Source organism: Megalobrama amblycephala, linkage group LG24, assembly GCF_018812025.1.
Source record: "Megalobrama amblycephala isolate DHTTF-2021 linkage group LG24, ASM1881202v1, whole genome shotgun sequence".
Classification (NCBI taxonomy): Eukaryota; Metazoa; Chordata; class Actinopteri; order Cypriniformes; family Xenocyprididae; genus Megalobrama; species Megalobrama amblycephala.
The window spans coordinates 15346026-15367653 of record NC_063067.1 but is presented as its reverse complement, the minus strand read 5'-3'; the positions used below and the strand labels follow the sequence as shown (position 1 = coordinate 15367653).

The following is a 21628-nucleotide window of genomic DNA, read 5'->3' as shown; positions in this document are numbered from 1 at the left end:
AAGAATTAAATTTGTCAGTAAAAACAAATTTTTTCTTTGTATTTTTGTCAATCAAACAAAGTTTAAAGAGAATTAACAAATCACATATTCTTGATTTTCTTGTCTTGTCTTGTCTTGTCTTGTCTTGTTTGTTTATATAGCACAATTTAAAAAGCAACCAAGGTTGCACCAAAGGGCTTTACATGGAAGGAATGGAAAACAAACATCGACAACACAAAACACCACATTGATTTATAAAAACCCCCCACATCTAGTCATTGTATGCTACCAACATTAGATGAGCTTTCAACAATTTCTTAAATGTTGACAGTGATTTAGCAGACCTAATCGGCAGAGGTAGCTCATTCCAAAGTCTTGCATTTTATTGCATTTTACAAAACATCCCAACTTTTTTGGAATTGAGCTTGTATATTTTTAAATATTCTTTATGTAGTAAGTAATATCAATGTACAATCAGTATACTAATGTTGAAGATCCTTTGAACCTTCATCACAAACTTAATTTTGATATATGAAGTTTATATTTAATATATTTTTTTATATATTGACTTTAAATGTTTAAGTATTTAGTTTAAATCTTTTATAATATGAGACCAAGAACCTTGACTTCATCTTTGACTAATGTTGCTGACATTTAGATATATGCCAGAAGCTTTTTTTAAAAAAATCCCAGTGGTATTGATAGATTTGGAAATCTGTGATTTATCTGTTCAATGAATATGTTTTTTTGTTGGTGAATTTCTATTGTGTTTAGTGAGTGAACAGGACTTTTATTTTGGTGTGGTGACATGATGTCATAAGGCTGCGTCACGCTCCTGCATCTGTGATTCTGCTGAAGAAAGGTTTGTTTTTGATAATTTAGTGTTTAAACCAACACAACTTGTAGAGAACTGTGGAATGAGTTAATGATTAATGAGTGTAACACTTTAATGTTTCTAATAACAGTAATGAGCATAGTTTTTTGTCAGTGAAATGCATAAAAAACAAAAATGAACAGTTTTAGTGAGTAAACATGAGCAACAGAAAAGGTGCGTCTCATTTCGTTCCCTATATAATGAGCTGTTCATCATAAACAAACTGTTTAGTCACTGGCAAGTAATGACAGAGAAACTCTGTCAACTGAACCAAATGCTTATTGAAACAGAACAAACACAAACATCTTTAACAGTGACTTTAAAAACAAGTGCAAATGTTTAAAAGGAGTGCACTCCATAAAATTTATTCTAAGAGTTATTAGTTATTAATACTAAATATAAATCATCACACGATATTAATATACTGTTTAATATACTATTTGCATTTTTTAAAATTATTTCTAGTGCTTGTTTTGAGTGTTTTTGTCTAATCTGCACATTTATGTCCATTCATTCTCACTCTGACTCCCTTAGCAGTGCACTGAACTAGATCTGTTTGAGAAGCACTCAGAGATTTAGTTTGTATGTGTTTTTCTTTCTGTTAATTATTCTTTTCTTAATCATGACAGAATGCCCAAACACACAGAAAAACTCCTAGTGAAGCGACTGAGATCCCTGTGACACACTATTATAAAGATGCTGTTTATTAAAGAGGAGAGTGAAGACTTGAAGATTGAAGAAACATTCAGAGTCAAACATGAAGAGACTGGGGAACAAACAAAGATGGCGTTTATTAAAGAGGAGAGTGAAGATGTGAAGATCGAAGAAACATTCAGAGTCAAACATGAAGAGACTGAGGAACAAACAAAGATGGCGTTTATTAAAGAGGAGAGTGAAGATGTGAAGATCGAAGAAACATTCAGGGTCAAACATGAAGAGACTGAGGAACAAACAGGTTGGTTTTGTTCTCAAAGTCTTTCTTCAGTCATTCTGTGTCATGCTTCTCTTTATCTCTGTTATTTGTCTCATGACAAATTGAATGACATCACAAATTAAATTAGGAAAAACAGTAAAGAAATAGCCAAACAAAACAACTATTTTGTGTAACATTAAACCCAATATATCAATAGTCAAACTCTTTACAGGTTTGAGATCTGTCCGTTCCCAACCACGTTCCTGGAGGCCCCTCAACACTGGATATTTTGTGTCTCTCCTTTGTCTGACACACCCGTTTCAGGTCTTGGAGTCTCTACTGAGCTGATGATGTGAATCAGATGTGTTTGATTAAGGAGATATGGAAGACATGCAGTGTTGGGGGCCTCCAGGAATGTGGTTGGGAACCCCTGTGCTAGATCCATTAAAATGCTGAATTATTCTGTAACATAGCTTTCAAAATAAAGAAAGGATAATGGATCTAGATGTCTTTTTGCTAACTTGTTTTCTTTTAATTAGTACTGGTTTTATACTTCTTTTTCAAAATGATCTGAGCTTATGCATCTCTTGTGGTGTTTCTGGTCAAAAAAATGACCGGGACACAACACAAGGGTTAAATGGGTGCTTACGTGTTTTTGTTTCTGTTCACCCTAGACCTGATGGGGCTGAAAGAGGAGAGCCAAGAACTGAATGAAATGGAAGAGAAAAACCAGTACGAGAAATGTAATGACTTCATGCTTGGGGAAAAATCTTTTAGTTACTCACAGACTCATAAAACAGAACCTATAATCATTAAAGTCCACATCGAAGAAAGCACTTTCACCTGCCAACAGTGTGGAGAAAGTTTTAGTCAAAAAAAGAGTCTTAATGGCCACATGAGAATTCACAAAGTAGAGGGCCGTTTCACCTGCCAACAGTGTGGAAAGCGTTTCAATCGAAATAACAACCTTAAAGTCCACTTGAATATCCACACAGGAGAGAAGCCTCATGCCTGCACACAGTGTGGGAAGAGTTTCTCACTAAACAGAGATCTTAAGACTCACATGAGTATTCACACTGGAGAGAAGCCTTTTACCTGTCAACAGTGTGGAAAAAGTTTCAGTCGAAAAGACCATCTTAACATCCACTTGAAAGTCCACACAGGAGAGAAGCCTCATACCTGCGCACTGTGTGGGAAGAGTTACGGATATAAAGAAAGCCTTAATCATCACATGAAGATTCACTCATTAGGATTCATGTCATCTATGTGAAAGGAGATTCACAGACAGGAATCACCTTGAGAATCATGTAAAAATTTACATCAAAGAGAAACCTCACATGTGCCCTCAGTGTGGAAAGAGCTTCATAATGAAAGGAAACCTTGAATGGTTATTTCACCCAAAAATGAAAGTTCTATCATTAATTACTCATCCTCATGTCGTTCCACACCCGTAAGACCCTCGATCATCTTCGGAACACAAATTAAGATATTTTGATGAAATCTGAGAAAACAAAACAAAAATAATGACTTTATTCTACAAATTCGTCTCTCCCCTGTCATTCTGCTATGGTATTTACGCTGCAGCGCTTCTGTGTTTACTTCCGAATGCCGGCTCAGTATTAGGCATGCGTGTGATGCTGATGCAGGAGCTGGCCAATACTGAGCCTGTGTTCTAACTATGTTTTTACTGCTTTTCTGGACCTTGAATGTGGCAATTTCGTTGCTTTCAGTGGACGATAAAAAAAAAAAACCTCTTTTTTTCATAAAAAGTATCTTAATTTGTGTTCCGAATATGAACGAAGGTCTTACGGGTGTGGAATGACATGAGGGTGAGTAATTAATGACAGAAATTGAATTTTTGGGTGAATATTCACATGATATTCACATGAGTTCACACTAAAGAGAAGCCTTACAGGTGTCTTCAGTGTGAAAACTCAGATTGCTGTTTTCCTTAGAATGACAAAAGGTTTAAAAAAATCTGAGCAATTTAAGCAATAATCTGCATTCACTTTGGAAAAAGACAATTCAGTTGTGATTATTGTAATAAAAACATGACTTTTACATATAAAAGTGTTGAATTGTGAGACCCTGTTGCATTCTTTTTTCTTAGTTTATTCAAGTGTTCTTTTAGTATACTTCTTTTAAGCTAAAAATAATAAAGCAAACTGTGGCAAGCAGGATGAGGCCGAGAGCCGTGATTGATGGTGAGTGAAACCTGTGGGCCCCACCAGTCTTGAGTTTCTCACGGAGGAGAACGGCAATGAAGGAAGAGCGAGCACCAGGCCTTGACTATTTTTGCCTCTGTTTTGTTTATGTGTGTACTTTTACTTTCATTTTGTGTTTATTTTATATAATTAAAGTTGTTTAAAGGGATAGTTCACCCAAAAATGAAAATTTGATGTTTATCTGCTTACCCCCAGGGCATCCAAGATGTAGGTGACTTTGTTTCTTCAGTAGAACACAAATGATGATTTTTAACTCCAACCGTTGCCGTCTGTCAGCCATATAATGTGTGTCAATGGTAACACAATCTATAAGAGTCAAATAAACACGACAGACAAATCCAAATTAAACCCTGCGGCTCGTGGCGACACATTGATGTCCTAAGACACAAAACGATCGGTTTGTGCGAGAAACCGAACAGTATTTATATCATTTTTTAACTCCAATACACCACTATGTCCAACTGCGTTCAGCATCGCTTAGTGAGGTCTGATCGCGCTCTGACAACGGAAGTAATGTCTAGCACTCATTGAAGTTTATGCGCGAGACATCACTGCCGTTGTCAGAGCGCGATCAGACCTCACTAAGCGAATGCTGAACACAGTTGGACATAGTGGTTTATTAGAGGTAAAAAATGATATAAATACTGTTCGGTTTCTCGCACAAACCGATCGTTTCGTGTCTTAGGTGTCTTTTGATTCGTGTCTTTCTCTTTTGATTGAGATTCAGATTTACTCTTCCCAAGTCTGTCTTTAAAGACTCTTCTTAAATGCTGTTGTAGGCTCCACTGCACAGTTCAGGTGATGGTTGACCTCAGGTCCAGGGTTCTGTATGCCTTGACAAAGGTGTTTAGGATGCTATGATGATGAGTGTGCTATGATGATGTTATCGTCAACGTACTGAAGCTCTGTAATGATCCTCCTCGCCTGCCCGTCATCAACCTCTTCTGCTTAGCCAACCTGGAAAATACTAAGACTGTGACTGATCAGTTAGGTGCTACAACTCTCTCAACTACATTGTTTAACGTTTCTGTTTGCTCTTTCCTGTTTTCTAAAAAGTGGTCAAAAATGCTGGTGCTGGCTTGTATCTTTAAAACAACAACAACAAAAAGGTATATTTCAAATATAAACATTAATAACTGAATAAGAACATAGTAGTACTCCTAAAGTGCAAAAGTAATACATAAATGATAATAAAGTTGCTGTACAAATGAAAAACCCAGTTATAAACTAGTTGTATTCAAAGTTTATAACTGTTACCCTTAAAGTATACTGAAAAGTATACTTTTATACACTAAAAGTGGGCCAATTTAGTCCCAAGTAGTATTGAACTATAACACAATATACTGCTTGTAGGACATGGATATTAGTATACTAACTACATAAAGTATACTTAAAATGCAAATGAAGGTGGACAATCAGATGATGGAGTTTTGAAACAGCATTTTATACAGCCATAGCCTTACCAAAAATTCAATTTTTATTATGTACACTTCAGTAAAATTCAAGCATAATTTTAAGTTTTTAAGATGATTTGAGGACATTTTGATTTGCTTTTCTATTCTGGGGAGAAACAGAAATAGAAATGGATGTATGTAAAAATAAATTTGCATGACACCTCAGTGATAAAACTTGTGCATTCGGATGAAGATAAATTTGCGGTGGATGTGTGAGTTTGTAGTCCTACAAACCAGAATTGCGCTTCTCATGGACGTAGTGTCTGTGACATCAACTGTAGATTACTGAAGAGCATTTTTGAAGCCCAAAAGTGGCTGTTGCCATCTTGGCAGCGCGTCACTCCCAGATCAACTCAAAATGGGCAAAGAGGTGGGATGTGGTTGGAACTGAGGTGCCTGGTTGCTGAAACCATGCCCACCTAGTGCGATGTGATCATGTTATCAGAGCTATCTATCTATCTTAGAAACTATCTAAAATATTAATAAAGATATATCATTTGATAGTTCTAAAGGTTTACTGTCAATCTATGGTGTCTTTTTTACGATATAGTTGCTCCAGCACCATAATATTGTAATGGTAACACTTTATAATAACTGCACACTATGAAGCATTAGTTAAGCATTAGTAAATAGTCAATTCATCATTTATAAAGCATTAATAGACATTAATAAGCAGTTTATAAATACAGCTTTAAATGCTTTGTTCTATAATATGTTTAATAATTGTATTTTCATATTTTATTAATGACCAATTTATCACTCTACATTAAGTATTACATTATTTACAAACCAGTTATTTAGGAGTTGTTTTGGTTCATAAGATCATTTAGGAAGTATAAGTAAATGGCTAATAAACTATTTAAAGATTCATTTATGCATCTTATTTTTTAGACATATAGTAATAGTTACTCAGTGTAGTTACTCAGTACACATATTTCTACTGTAATTCCTGATTAATTCAGGTAGTTATAAAACATTTAGAAGTGGTCAGGTAACTATTTTTGTGAGCTCATCTAAAGTGGGGACTATGCCTCGTAAAGCTTTTATAAAGGAGATTTTGTGGACTGGTTGATATGGTCCCGGTGTTAAGAAAGGTGGAGGGCTTGGTTGCATGGTCAGGGTGAGATGGAGTGCCCAAATGCTTATGTGATGGGACTTGATGAGGGTTAGTATTGCCCTCCTTAACTTCAACCATGAAATCAGAGCCATTTAGCTAGAGGACATTATAAAAATAATATAACAACAAAAGACATATAACATTTACTGGGAGAAAGAAACTTAAATAATTCATCATCCAGTCCCATCCGAAAGCAGGCATCGAGCATAGTATCACTCCAGCTCACCAGATGGGAAAACTCCAAAAACTCCTCCACATACCACTCCATTGGCCATCCATTCTGGCAGAAGGTGTTCCAGAGATAATACTCAGCCTTCCTTCTTGCATCTGCCATATTCATTGGAGTTCTGGTATTGTGTCACGCTGTATACCCAGCAAACACAGAACGTACCCTAATGTTAGTTTTTGGTACCTGTTTGGTTATTTTTTTGAGAATCAAGAAATAACATTCTAGGAATATTCTTTCTAGGTTTATTTTTTGCAACCATAAAATAACGTTCCCAGAATGTTGCAGGGTGGTTGTTTTTAATAACCTAAAAATAACTTATACAGAATGTTCTCTTATGGTTATTTTTAGGTTATTTTTATAACCCTGTAAACTGTCCTTTCAATCAAAATGTTGCAGATGTTTTTGTGTAATGATCCATACAGAGCCCTGACATTCGTTTTATACAGCATTTTCTATATTACATCGAAACGTGTTTTAAATTATAATATTAAGCCAGGGTTAAGCATAGAGTGAAAACAGAAATAATAAATTTGTGGGTTTGTTTCATCCTCATTTACTGAGTGCCTCTAATCTGCATATGTTTCTCCAGCAATCACTTTAACTTGTCTTCCACAGAGAGGAGCATGGCAGAATTTAAAAATGAACTGTCCCTTTCGAAAGGCAACTCGCACTGTGTGCTGAGACACTATGGGGGGATGCCTCAGCGTGACTGGTATCTGAAGCAACTGTAAAATCATGACAATTGTACTGGCCGGCGACAGCCTATGATGTCATACTAATGTGACCAGGAAGTATATAAGGGTGCTTAGAGAACATGTCATTGTAGTGAATTCTAGGGCCCAGTTTATGGCCGGGCCCCCTCTCTGTCCATAACAGTGGACAAAGGTTTGCTACGTTTTGATTGGATCTTGGTGGACTAACACAAACAAACTGTCCAACGCCATCAGATAAAGATGTAAGGACAACATCCAGACCTCTCTTAGAGGGAAAGAAGAAGACCTCTTGTACCAAGCCTGAGAAGGACAAGGCTTCTCATTGGTCCACAGGCAGTTACTGCCCTTCACCCATCTAGTCACTACTTCCTAAGGAGACTGCCATAAAAATTCCTCGGGACCTTAGCAGCAATGGGTGAAACAAAGAGAGATCACAAAGATCCATCCAAATCCATTCAAAACTATGTTTGAAAACCTTAGAACTGATGCAAACTACACATCCATTTGATACTTATTTTCACAGAAATAAGTATTCTCAGTGACAGCTATTTGTAGTGCAACATCTGATACAAATACAGCTGTTAATGTACAATTGAATGACAGTTCAATCTTTTTCCATCATGTTTAGTCTCTATTTGTTTAGAATATTGCCAAGGTATTCTGGTGGTGGTTTGGAAAGTGAGAAATGCATTGGTAAACTTTAAAGACACTGTAAAGACGTCCAACTTTGTGCTTCATGCAAATGAGTTCCACAGGGGAGAGAAGGGTGGGCCACACTGTGTGTGTCCCCTCTGATGCCAGCAGCCAATCACAGCACTCGAATGGAGAAGCGCCAAAATGCAATCTCCTCCTCATCGGAAAGGGATAAAGGTACCCTTTCTACCGACACTCCTTGTTCTGAGTCTCCCATCGGGTGAGACATAACAGATATTGTTCTGAGTCTGTCCGTCAAAGGGGATAGACATTAACAGATAGACCGTTCTGAGTCCCGGCTTGCGAAGCTGAGACACAACAGATACATCGTTCTGAGTCTGCCCTGCGAAGGGAGAAGACATAACAGATATACCGTTCTGAGCCTCTGGTCCATCCAGAAGAGACAACAACAGATCCCGTGATCTGAGCCTACAGCTTGTGAGGCAGCAACAGAGATGACCACGTTCTAAGCCTCTAGCTTGTGAGGAAAGAGACGTCAACTAACACTACGTTCAGAGTTTCCGTCCAGCGAGACAGTGACGACATCTGCAACAAGATTAAGCTCAGGAGAGCAAACCTTCACTCCAAGGCACCTTCGTCTGCGTGTTCCAGATTGTTAAGGACCTTCTGCACCTACACCAGGGCCTCATCTGCGTGTTCCAGATTTTAGGACCCTTTGGTGCTCCAGGAGATCAGCATCCCACAGAGCTTCGTGTTCAAGACTGTTGAAACAGATTCTGGCTCCTCTCCCCACTGCATTGTCACCCAGCACAAACAGTGGAAGACGTCACCATCATCGGACTCGACCAAGTGGAACGTAAATATCACTTAACCAAACCTCTTTCCAGAGACCTTGGCATTGTTGTATATTATCAGTATATAATTTCCTAACTTCCATTAGATGTAATATAGCTGATTTTAGTTAATAACAAATAATCGTTCGTTTATTTGTTTGGTGCATAATAAGGTTCTCCACCTTATTATTTTCTGAGAAACAGTTTATCTTTCCATAAGATAGCGTAACTCTTCCATAGCCACACCCAACTTAACCACTTGTATTCTATGTATCTTATGCACTTTATTCCTTTATCATTCATGGTATTCATTTAGTAGTTGTGTTAGTTATTCTTGTTTATCTTTTTGTTAATAAAATTTATTTTATTACACTTGTGTCTTCCTTGTGCTGATAATACAGAAAAGGTTCTACAAGTTAGCAATATCACCAATCTTTCAGATAAATCAGCTGACCACTTTACATTAATTCTAAATGAATGAAAGCCCCTGTTGGGAGTGTTCTCATACTGCCAAGGTAACAGACCTTGACTGGTGCCCTGAACTAGGGAAAAAGGGGAAAGTGGTCATCTGATGTACTCATAACCACACCTCAAGAGACGTATGATCCAAAAATCACAACGTCAGCGGTGACTTGAGTACCAATCCCTATTTTACTTTGTGTCCTTTGATGGACAAAGTAAAAATCACTACATCATCCTCTCAAGATCTTGTATTGACAATGCAAGAGGTGAGCACGCTGTCTCCTCCAGCACATCCCAAAAACTTACACTGAGGTTAAGGTCAATGCCAATTCATGTGTGAAAATGATTCTTCATGCTCCCTCCCAACAATTCTTTCACAATTTGAGCCTGGTGAATCTTGACATTGTTATACTGGAATATGGCCATGATACATCTTAATACATGGTTGTTTAAAAAATGAAAAGCTACACACTCCATCTTTTAGGGTTAAAAGAACTGTTGCCAAACATATAACATGCTAGAAAAATACTAATCGCTGTAATAATGATCCATCCATAGACTCTTAAGTATTTGCCTATTAAAATCCAAATTTTTTGGCAGGGCAGTGTATTATTATATAGGAGCATTTAAACTGGGGCCCTGGAGCTCCCATTATTAGGGAAGGTTTTTGTGACACCCTTACTATGTGCTTCCTCTCCTCTGAGAGTCGTTTGTGAGGTCTTAATATAGTTAAGAGTGAAACCCTGTAGTGAGTGGGCTGGTCTCCTCTCAATTAGAGAGTCAGTTTGCCAAGGCCACCGCTCATCTGAGCTCTAGATAGTTGACATTTCTAGATAGTTGATATTAACAAGAGCTGCCTTGATAATCTTTCTGCACTGAGTGAATTGGCTTTCTCACAGTCAACAGTCAAAAGTGAAGGTCTAGAGCGTGTGCTGTCCTTTAATTTGGTATTTGTAACAAATGGATAATTTGTATAAAAAAAAAAACACTAATTATCAACAAATTATTGAAAGTAAAAGAACAGCAGTGTAAAAGAATACAAATAGAGATACAAAGAAAGAAATCATACAATTTAATAGCCTCAAACAACGAATATGTTACGTGTTGTATGCAATAGAGATGAGGCATCAACGGAAATCCACAATGATGGGTATTTTAATGAAGAAACACAGAGCTGAAGCATATACACACAATACAACATTAAGAACAGACAAGGAGTGAAGGGAGTGAGTCCAATATAAAGGGAGTGCTAACGAGGAAGTCCAGGTGATGATGATCGGTGATGATGGGGAGAAGACGAGCGAAGTGAGTGCAGGTGTGGAGAACAGGAGGATCATGGGAAATGGAGTTCAGGAAGACAAGGGATCTGTGACAGAATAAGGTCATCAGTCCTTTTTTTTTCTTTTTTCTAGATACTGCAGTGTTACTGCGAGTGCCACATTCTGAGTGGAAGATGTGCTTATGAAACTGGAACTAAATTGACAGGTAGGGATTCCTGCCCGCTCTCAGTGACCTCCTTTAAAGTCTGTTTCTCTGTTTGTTCAACTGTCACCGACAAAGACGGATCTGTATCTGGCCATTCTTACCATCACTGTTTTTCTCTCAACTGATGCTCAATGTAAGTTCATGCTTTGTATATTAAAATACTTCCACAGATTGGCAACGTTGTTGAATGATAAGTAGTCATTTACCACAATGGATGTTAAAATCAGCTGTATAGAACATCTTCACGTTTAAAAACTACTGGTGCTTTAAATCAGTGACAAAATTCCTTAAATCTGATATGCAGTTCATCCTTTATTGCTCTCTGCCTCTGGGTATTTCTCATATATCTTTTGCCTTTTGATGTTTCTTTCATTTCAGATATACACAACTATTTCAGCATTAATGGATGTTCAGATACAGTAAAAAAAAAAGTATGTGTGGATCTGACGGAGAAGAGATACGGCATGCTGACTTTACTCAAAAGAGGGGAGTAAATACATTACCTGATTTTGCAGATCCTTTGAGCTTTCCAGGATATTATGAAGAAAGTATTGCAGATCAAGAAGTATGCAAATAAAGCTTAGCTGTATGCATTAAAGCTTACCAGAGCCCACCAGAGGAAATGGGTATGATGTGAATTTGTGCTGTAAAGTATGACTACAGTTTTGCATGAGATTTAAAGTTTTCCTGTACTATTTTTTTTTCTTGACATTCACAATAATCAGTTTGGAAAGAGATAATTAAAGAGCACATTATGCATTCAGTGTCATCAAGATTTTGTTTGAGTGAGTTTTGTCTCACAACTGTATCTGATTTGTTTTCTTATGAATGAATTTTATTTGAATAAAGTCAGATTTACTCCTGCAAAGTTCAACACAATTTTTTGTGTTCACAAGACTCCCCCGAGACCTCCATCTATCCAAAGAATGATGTTCAGCTGGGTGTTGAAAACACTATCATCTGTCATGTGACGGGGTTCTTTCCTCCACCTGTCAGCGTCTCATGGACTAAGAACAATGTCATTGTGACAGAAGGAGTGAGTCTGAACCAATACCGACCGAGGAACGATGGAACCTTCCACATATTCTCCTCTCTTGAAGATCATTCCTGAAGAGAGAGACATTTACAGCTGTACAGTGAACCACAGAGCTCTCCAGGGACCACAGACCAAAATATGGGGTAAGAGCCACTCTCAAAGAGAAATCTAAACAACTGAGAACAACACAATTTACTGTAGTTTGATATCTACACGAATGATATACATATAAAAGAAGTCATCATTCAAATTACATCTGCATTACAGCACTGACAGTCACTCAACAAGGGCTGAACGGAGTTTTACAATGAAACATTGTGTTGAAAATGCATCTGCTGAGCAGCTGTTATAACATCCACACACCTTACAATGATCAACAGGTATCCAAGAGATGGTTGCTGTCCGACCCAGTGTTGGTCCGGTGCTGTTCTGTGGAGCTGGATTCACTCTGGCGCTGCTGGGAGTGGTTACGGGAATCTTTTTCTTTGTTAAAGGAGCTGTGACTGACAACACAGATATAGCAAAAAAAAAAGAAAAACATTTAATGCAATGGACCCCATCAATAAAGACAGTTTCTCAAGGATTCAATTTTGAATTCAATGATACAGTGCACCACTGCTGGTGTTGAAGATTGATAGATACATAAATGCGAAGAACTGGTTGAACCTTGGAAGTTGAAACTTGGATGAAATCACCTCATGAAATCTTTGCTTGCTAATGTAGCACTGTTCATGCATATATCTAAAAGTCTGTTCATACATTACATTTCCAGTTCATCATGAAATCTAAACAAATCACAAGCTTGACTTAATAATTTAAAATAGACACTTTTGCAACCTTCATACTAAATGTAGTTGCTTTTGTCATGGACTGAGATGCCTAACTTTTTTTTTTTTTTTACTTAAAAATACACTAAGTAACTTTTGGTGCTCTAGCAGTTAATAAAGATTTTTTTCTCTTATATTCCAAATAAATATTTAAATATCTATGGCAGTTTTACTGAAATGATTGTGTATTGCAACTTTCCCTGGAAAAAGCTGTTATAAATAAAGAAGACAGTGACAGAGGGACTGAGGAGAAATGGACATACAGAAGAACATTTTACATTGGTGTAAAGCGGTCATTTTAGCAGTGATGTGTCATTCAAGTTTCTTTTGAAATAGAAAATTAATTAAAAAGTTTCTGTTAAAGAAACATGATGGCCTTTAAATACAGAGGAACCAAGGGCTTAAAAACAGAGTGAAGTAAATAACTGGAACAGAAACTGGAATGTGAGAAATCAGAAACTGTAGAAACTAAGGCAAAAGGGGAACAGGGAAAATGAAACCAAAATACAAAGAAACTACACAGAAAGAATCCAGACAGCCATAAATGAGGGTACACTAAAAGCATTTTCATATATTAAAACCCTCAGGATTCTCAAAAAAAAATATGAGGAATTTTACTATAACATTTTCTTACCATTTTGATGAAATGGTACTTATTATTGATGTAAATATAAAATAATACAAAATAAATTTGGTCTAAATGTGGTAAGTGTGTCACATTTGTTGGCAGGCCTGGAAATGGGGGGAACTGAGACCAGGATGTGAATTTCAAAGGGCGAGGGAGTTCCAGTTCAAAATGTAGAGGACATAATAGCCTCTAAACACTATGCAAATTTCATATATAAAAATAATGCAATTTTTTTTGCATCTGTGGTTTAAAAATATAAACTATGTCCCTACCTAAGGTCCCTCCAGTGAAGTCGTTATTTTTGTTTTTGCGCACAAACAGTATTCTCGTCACTTCATGACATTAAGGTTGAACCACGTTGACGATGTTTTTACTACTTTTCTGGTAATTTCATTGCTTTCTATTGGAGATAAAAAAACCCCTCTTGAATTCCATCAAAATATCTTAATTTGTGTTCTGAAGATGCACGAAGGACTTAAGGGTGTGGAACGACATGACGTATGGCAAACATTTCACTTTTGGGTGAGCTAACTCTTTAATTAAATCTTTGAATTGAGTTTTTTAAGTTTTATATTTTAATCTTTGTTTTTTATGTTTCATTTGAAGTGTTTTTGACTACTTATAAGCACTGGTAGCTTAATGGGTATTTTGGTATGATCTCAGTGTTAAACTGGGTCTGGCAAAGTGATTAAAGTTATTTTGAGACTGTTTTGTTTTTGTTGTTTTTGTCAATTGTGGACCAACGAACTACAGCAAATAGTCATTTGTATTTACTATATGGTTTACTCTAAAGTAGGGGGAACAAGTTGTACTGGTTTGATTTGGTGATTGTTGTTGCTTTGGAGTTTGAAATGAATTTGGGTTATTTTATTCGCAATGGAGTGTGAGTGTGCACTTATTGGGGACTAACTGGGGACTCTTTGCCAATTCTACTTATCCTTTAGGTTATTTTTGAATATTGTTAAATAAACATTGTTATTTGCAAGGAAACACACGGTTGTTGCCCTTGTTGAATTTGTGTCTCTTGCGAGATGCTAAGGTTACATAAGTTAAAAGATCATTGTGTTTAATCTGTTACTGCACCATTATTTACTTTTTTGAGCTGTGATTTTAAAAAGAAAGCAGGATATTGCTTAGAAACACTTGACACATGTACAAAGAGCTGCTGATTGGACAGTGGTTTTAGACACTGACCTCATTAACATGAACAGTATTTACTGCTCTCAGTTGTAATAGAGTGAGTGAAAATGTCTCTGTTAAAGCTCTTGAATTTTCATCACATTCTAATGCTGTCTGTATTCACTGGAGCAGTTGAGATAAATGGGCTTTACTAATAGACAACAAAGAAATTACATTTTTAGTGGTGGACATATTGGTGTTTTTGGTGTTTAACAGTGTTGGTAAGATTTAACAGCAACATTTTCTTAAACACTGTATTTATGATGTTTTTCTGGTAGTGAAAGTAAGTACAAGCTCATAGCCATGGAACTAGGGGTGCTGGATGCTGCAGCGCCCTCAACCGACAGCTGTTTCACTGCCATAGAAATTACTTAGTACTGAACAGTGACAAAATTGACAATGCATAATTTTCCTGTTACCACTGTAATGCTGCTTTGAAACAATCTGTATTGTAAAAATGTCATGCCATGATGTGATGCTTCAGAAAGGACATTCCTGTAATAACAGAAACTGTGCTTGTATTTTTATTGTAGTAATAAACTCATGAAGACTTTATTTTTCAGCTAATGGATATTATTGCTACCAGTCGTCACAGTGCATCTACAGCTCCCCTGATCTCAGTGACATGGTGTACATTGAAGGCTTTTACTTCAATAAATATCTATTCGTGAAGTTCAACAGCACTGTGGGGAAGTTTGTGGGGTTTACAGAGTTTGGAATGAGAAATGCAGAGATCTGGAACAATGATACAAACTACTTACAGATGACCAGAGCTCAAGTTGATAGATTCTGCAGACATAATGCTGAACTTATGGAAGTAGCTATCTATAATAAAACAGGTATGTGACACAAGGCTCACATTGAACGCTTCTTTTAAACATTTATAAATGAAATAAAACACATTTTTTAAACAGTGTATCACACCTTGCATGTAATCACAATACACACAGTAAGAAGTTATTTAGGATGCGGCTGTTGTTGGTTCAGTGCAGCCGAAGGTGAAGCTCAGTTCAGTGATGCCAGGCGACAGCAAACATCCAGCTCTGGTCATGTGCAGCGTGTACGACTTCTACCCTCAACCAATCAAAGTGTCCTGGTTGAAGGATGGTGTAGTGGTGACTTCTGATGTGACCTCCACTAAGGAGCTGCCTAATGGAGACTGGTACTATCAGATTCACTCTGAGCTGGCATACACTCCCAAATCTGGAGAGAAGATCTCCTGTGTGGTGGAGCACACCAGCTTCACCAAACCCATGATCTATGACTGGAGTAAGAGACAAGACCTGTCATATCACACCTACATTTGCAAATGACACATATAGCATCATACTAGATATAATGAGCCAAAACTGATGAAAATAAGTGTAATTTTTACCCTCAAATACCGCACTGTGAACATCAATAACAGCTTTAAGTTGTCAGTGCTGGCAAATGACCATGGTATAAGCAGGATAATCCATGGCTAGATATGCATTAAATGATTTGAATGAACTCCGCTTCACGTCAAGTGGTTCTTTGCCTCAAACAATTTTAATGCACAGCTAGCTGTGGATTATCCCTTAGTTAATATTGTGTTAATAGAGCGATGTCTGTCCATCACAGACCCTCCGGCCCCTGAGTTTGAGTGGAATATTCAACTATTATTCACTATTGAATCTGTTGCATTGCTGCTGGGAATCATCATAGCAGCTGCTGGATTCATTTACTTCAAGATCAAATCAACAGGTCTGTAGAGGTGAGAGCAAGCCACTGATATAAATCTCTTCCAATTATAGATCAATAAACTATAAAAATCATGGCATTATATTTTTTAATTAATTAATCTTTTTATTTTGATAGAGAAGATCCTGGTACCACATTAATTAATGATGATAAGTTTTACATTTTACTCAGGTAATTGTATGACAAATTACAGCATTTCTGTGTGGTCAGACATTATGTACCAATCATACTGAATAATATGCTTCAGTAACATGAATATTAATCATACAAATTGCAGGTGCTCATACTGACTGAAAGGAACCTCATCATGGAGAAGCACAAGCACAAACTCTTCATGACAACTATCATACACAGTCTAACTCTTCAAATGATATTTCAAAATAAAACATGATGATGTAAATAGAATGATAGCCCTGTATGTGATCGATATTTCTGGCTAATTTTTAGGCGATATTGACAGTAATAATGTGAATGATTGATGGAATTACACTTTCTCCTCTTGTTCTTTCCACTGCGTCAGTTCCCTCCCTCCTTCTACATCTTTCACTCTTTCTCTCCTCCTCACCCTCCACTTCCCACTCCACCACCTCTTCTTATTCTTGTTCTTTCTCCACTTTCCACTAACATTTGTTTGCTCTGGGAATTCACATCCCCATTTATAGTTCATTTATAGCTGTGTAAGCAGTTTAATAAAACGCATTTTCTGTGCAGTGTGTATTACCGATCTGGCAGATACCAATTTGGAGATAACTGAGGAGATACTGTGGGCCTCATTTTTAAAGCGTGCGTATGCACAGATTTGATCTTAGAGCGTGCATACACTAAAATCCATGCCAACGCTCATATTTATAAAGACGTATAAAAACGTTACAAAAAGTCTTTGACATTGACAAGCGTTTAGTGTAGTGGTGTGGGTAGGCTTAAGGGGTGAAGGAAGAGTGGACGTATTTAATTTCTAAATTACAGGGGACACCTTAGACTTATATTACATCTTTTTTTAAAAAGTTCTAGGGCACCTTTACATGTCAGTACAGCAGTTAAAGACACCTAATAGACTTGGTTGGAGTCGAGTCAACATGGGGGAAAACGATCCATTCCCCCGACTGGAAAAGCATGGTGTTAACCCAGTATGGCCTACATAGAATCACTTCTGCCGCTTGACAGAGCAAGATATAGCCTACATTAAAAACAGCCGTACTGGGTAGGATTGTCGGTACACAGTATCTGTGACTGGAAAAACCACCGAATAGAATGGCCAGAGGTGTTGTTTTCTGACATTTATTGTCACCTGACTGAGTCACCAGGTAAGGCAATCTGACTGTAATGTCAGTATGTAATGTAATGTCTGTAATGACTGTAATGTCAGTATCCCAGGGTATTGTATTGTGTATGAATAAATACACAAACATTTCTTTTTATTAGGATAAAATGAAACATTGACATAGGCATCCCACTTTCAAAAATATGCAAGTGTCATCTACAGCCTTCTGTTATATAGGAGAAAGAGTGAGAGTGCGACTAGATGTCTGGCAACTTGCGGTAATCATAAAAAGGCATGAGCAACCATGATCCTTCATCATACAAGCTCCAGTTGGAAAAACATACAGGAGGAACAGAAAACATATTAAGACTGGAGAAAAAAGTCTTACAACAACAACAGACAACACAGTCAATGACACCAATAGTGAGATGGACTCGCATGTCACTGACACTCAATCATCTACGATTGACAAGGACACACAAAAAACAATTACCTGAGTCTCAACCGCAGGGATACATTACCAGGTCAGGTAGAGAAGTGAAAATGCCCTCAAGGTACAAGGACTGAACAGCAGTATACACTAAATGTGTATACAACAGTAACCTGAGTTTTGTTTTGAATAATTTGTGCAGTTTAAAAAAAAAGTTCGATGTTCATAAGATTGCTCATAAAGAGTTTCTATTTAGCATTTAAAACTGTTTAATTAAAATATTATGTTGTAAAGAGTTTACACTTACATTTGTTTACTAAAGCACATTTTGAGACTGCCTTTAAACAGACAAGACTGTTTTGCAGATTGATGTCAATATATTTGTTTAGTTGTTTAGTTGTTTAATTAGTTAATAATAATTACAAGTTGGATAGTTGAACTTAAGAAGGGGGATGTCATGTATTTTGTATGATTGGACTACCCGTACCTGTGTGACGTCATCGATAGTTGTTTTTCAGTAAAAATACCTCGCTGCTGCAGTCATCTTGTTTCTGTCGTCTATTTCTAAAGTATATAAAATACATAACAAGGCCTATTATGTGAAGTGTAGGCTGGCGAAATGGTGACGTGAAAGGACTTCATTATATTACCATTTTTGATAATTATGCAGCATTATGAAAAAAAGTCTCTTAAAGGTGGTATACAGGATGTTTTCGTCGACTGAGTTTTTGAAATTTCAAGTGAACGCCTCCCAAACTCGTGCACGAGTGTTTGTTTACCACCGGCATTCGCTGTGTTATTAAGCCGGGCACACATTTTACGACTAGCTAAAACATTCTGACTGTGCTCAACATACAGCGATAGTTTCCTGCTCCTGAAGCAGATTTATATACTTTCACATGGAATTTGAACACCGACTGTAATCGCAGACTGAACGCAACTGGCTCTGACTGGACGCGTTTGAGTGCGATCAGTCATAAGTATCAATTTACATTCATAATCGGCCTTACAATCGTTAAGCCGCGCACACACTTAGTGGATTCATTATGTCAGACTCACCGCAGGTAACTCATAATCTGCAGTTGTTACTCCTGTCTCCTGACAAAAACATTGCATGCGGCGCATGTAGAGTGTGGAAAGTTACTAGAGCGCGCAGCCGCGCACGTCTCTCACAAGGAACATCATGGCAGTGATTGACAAGCCAGAGGGCCAATCCGCGCACGTCTCTCACAATGGCAGTGATTGACAAGCCAGAGGGCCAATCGTTCACGCGATGATCGCGTAAACGATTGGCTGATGTTTTTAAGGCCCTACCTCGTGCACAGATGATCTATATTAATAATATTCCTTTCAGTGCACCTAATAAATAGTCTTTTATCACTTAGTAAAGACAGTTTCAAGTAATATTGCAAAAATGTATAAAACAAAACATCCTCTTTACCATCTTTAAGCTCATCCTGCATTTATTTGATCAAAAACAGCAATAGTGTGAAATAATATTACAATTTAAAATAATGGTTTTCTATTAATATACTTTAAAATATAATTTATTAATATATGCTGTTCTTTTTTAACGTTTTATTCATCAAAGAATCCTGGGGGGGAAGTATCACAGGTTATAAAAAACACTGAGCAGCACAACTGTTTCCAACATTGATAATAAATCAGCCTATTAGAATGATTTGTGAAGGATCAGGTGACACTAAAGACTACTGATGCCACAGATTCAGTTTTGCTTCACAAAAAAATATATATTTTTTGAAGTATATTAAAATGGAAAGCCATTATTTTAACTGTAATAATATTTCACAATATTACTGTTTTTTTTCTGTATTTTTGATCAAGTAAATGCAGACTTGATGAGACTTCTTGCTAAAACATACAATATCCAAACTTTTCACACACACAAACACATATATTATATATATATACGTCCCTGTATCAGTTTATGTTTTCACATCTGTTAAAGGATTGTTAGGCTGCATAAATTAGGTCGGCCGGAACCGGGAACACTTCCTATAACACCAAATGAACTCGTTACATCATAAGAAGAATGGCATCTGCACTAATATTAGTCTCTCTGTTTATCCTGAGGTCTGTCGTAGTCAATCGAATCCGGGCCGTGTCCAGGTGAGATCAAGGACCTGTGCCTAGACACGACGACAACGAAGGTATTACATTTTTAAAAATTGTTGTAAGCGAAGACACCTCTCAGAATGATAATCAACCCACAAAAGGTTTGTTCACTTTTTAGTCAAATTAATACAAGAAAGTCTACAGGACCAGATGGCATTTCAGCTGTACTTTGAAAATCATATGTGTTGGAGCTTACTCATGCATGGTGTCCTATTTTCCATCAATCTGTGGATTGTCATACTGTCCCTGATATTTGAAAGAAATATTTTGTTGTTTCTTTACCAAAGAAATCAAGTCCATTGGAAAACAATGATTATAGGCCCATAGCCTTGATAAAGTGTTTTGAGAGATATATGGTGTCTTTTATTTTAGTTTAATTAAAAAATTGAAGCAGTTCTCTTTATGTTCTACACAAATGAATGTACAAGTTCTGATCCTATAACCTCATAATAAAATATTCAGATGACACAGCTTTTCTTAGCCTCTTGTATGATAATAGTGGTGTGGTGTAGAGTGGTGTGACCTTAATCATTTCATTATAAATGTCAAACAGAGGAAATGATTTTTGATCTGAGGTCAATAGGAAACCACTCACCGATATCTATTCATAAGATACCCATTAATCACGTGTGTTCTTATAAATACCTGGGTGTATATGTGGATAACTTACTTACCCAGATAGCACACGTACGTCGCGGAGACGTCTGTGAAAGATCGTAACGTCTGGTAAACATCGCATTCCATCGACCGTTTTTAGTGGTTAATGAGCCGTCATCCTTACCTCTATACGACGTCTATACGATGAATCTTCAATATCTGAAATTACGTGCAGCCATGCAGCGCCGGATCAGCAGCTCGCTTGATTAAGTTGTCTGCATGGACGTGACAAAGCGGGTCTAGTCGCGTCGCGCCGCACGCGTCCAGTGTAGACACGGAAATATAAACTAATTATCTATGCATACAATTTGACAAGCATCGAATTCATGTTGTGTTGCATTTCCCCCAACGAGTAGCCTTACATAACGTGTAAAAACAACAACCACAAATGTAGTTATGCCTATTTTGAAGATTCAGCATTGATAAATGCAGTTTCACTGACACATTTTCACTGTTTTACATTTTGCACTTACACTTAAATAGCTTTTGGCTCAGAATAATCAAAAAGGCACTCATGATAAGCACTGCATTCATGGATTTAATTTTTAAAATGCTTTAAATGATTTGCAAAGGGTGACTTCTGATTACAAATCAGAATATATAAATTATAATACTAATAAAAATACAAGCTCATATGAACACTTTCTGGAACCCATAATGTAAAACAGCCAGTTTGTTCATCTATCCCTTTGTTTGATCCCTCAGACAAAAAAAAATAAAATAAAAAAAAATAAAAAATTTGCCAGCCAAGTTAAGGTAAGCTTGTTTCAAGCAAACGGTAATTCTACCTGCTTATTAGGTGTTGTTCACGTAA

At 37.0% G+C, this 21628-nt stretch overlaps 2 protein-coding genes and 1 pseudogene across 4 annotated transcripts; all 3 read left to right on the top strand.

Annotated features, from left to right (window-relative positions):
- The first annotated feature begins 763 nt into the window (after window positions 1-763).
- On the top strand, window positions 764-3278 carry LOC125259934 (gastrula zinc finger protein XlCGF7.1-like). Its single transcript, XM_048177950.1, has 3 exons — window positions 764-841; window positions 1483-1808; window positions 2441-3278. Exons 2-3 carry the CDS (start codon window positions 1550-1552, stop codon window positions 3034-3036), a joined length of 855 nt encoding a protein of 284 aa, XP_048033907.1. The 5' UTR covers window positions 764-841; window positions 1483-1549; the 3' UTR covers window positions 3037-3278.
- A 667-nt stretch (window positions 3279-3945) lies between these two features.
- On the top strand, window positions 3946-12848 carry LOC125260745 (annotated as a pseudogene).
- A 1793-nt stretch (window positions 12849-14641) lies between these two features.
- LOC125259935 (H-2 class II histocompatibility antigen, E-S beta chain-like) lies at window positions 14642-17040 on the top strand. 3 transcript variants are annotated; one of them, XR_007182932.1, is made up of 6 exons: window positions 14642-14740; window positions 15172-15447; window positions 15596-15877; window positions 16211-16343; window positions 16453-16501; window positions 16608-17040. XR_007182932.1 is itself a non-coding variant. In XM_048177951.1 (6 exons), the coding sequence occupies exons 1-5, from the start codon at window positions 14677-14679 to the stop codon at window positions 16468-16470; spliced, it is 768 nt and encodes a 255-aa protein (XP_048033908.1). In that variant the 5' UTR covers window positions 14642-14676; the 3' UTR covers window positions 16471-16501; window positions 16608-17040. The 3 variants fall into 3 exon arrangements, 1 of the variants encoding a protein (XP_048033908.1); XR_007182931.1 differs by having other exon boundaries at window positions 16448-16501; XM_048177951.1 differs by having other exon boundaries at window positions 16211-16333; window positions 16448-16501.
- The last annotated feature ends 4588 nt before the right edge of the window (window positions 17041-21628 follow it).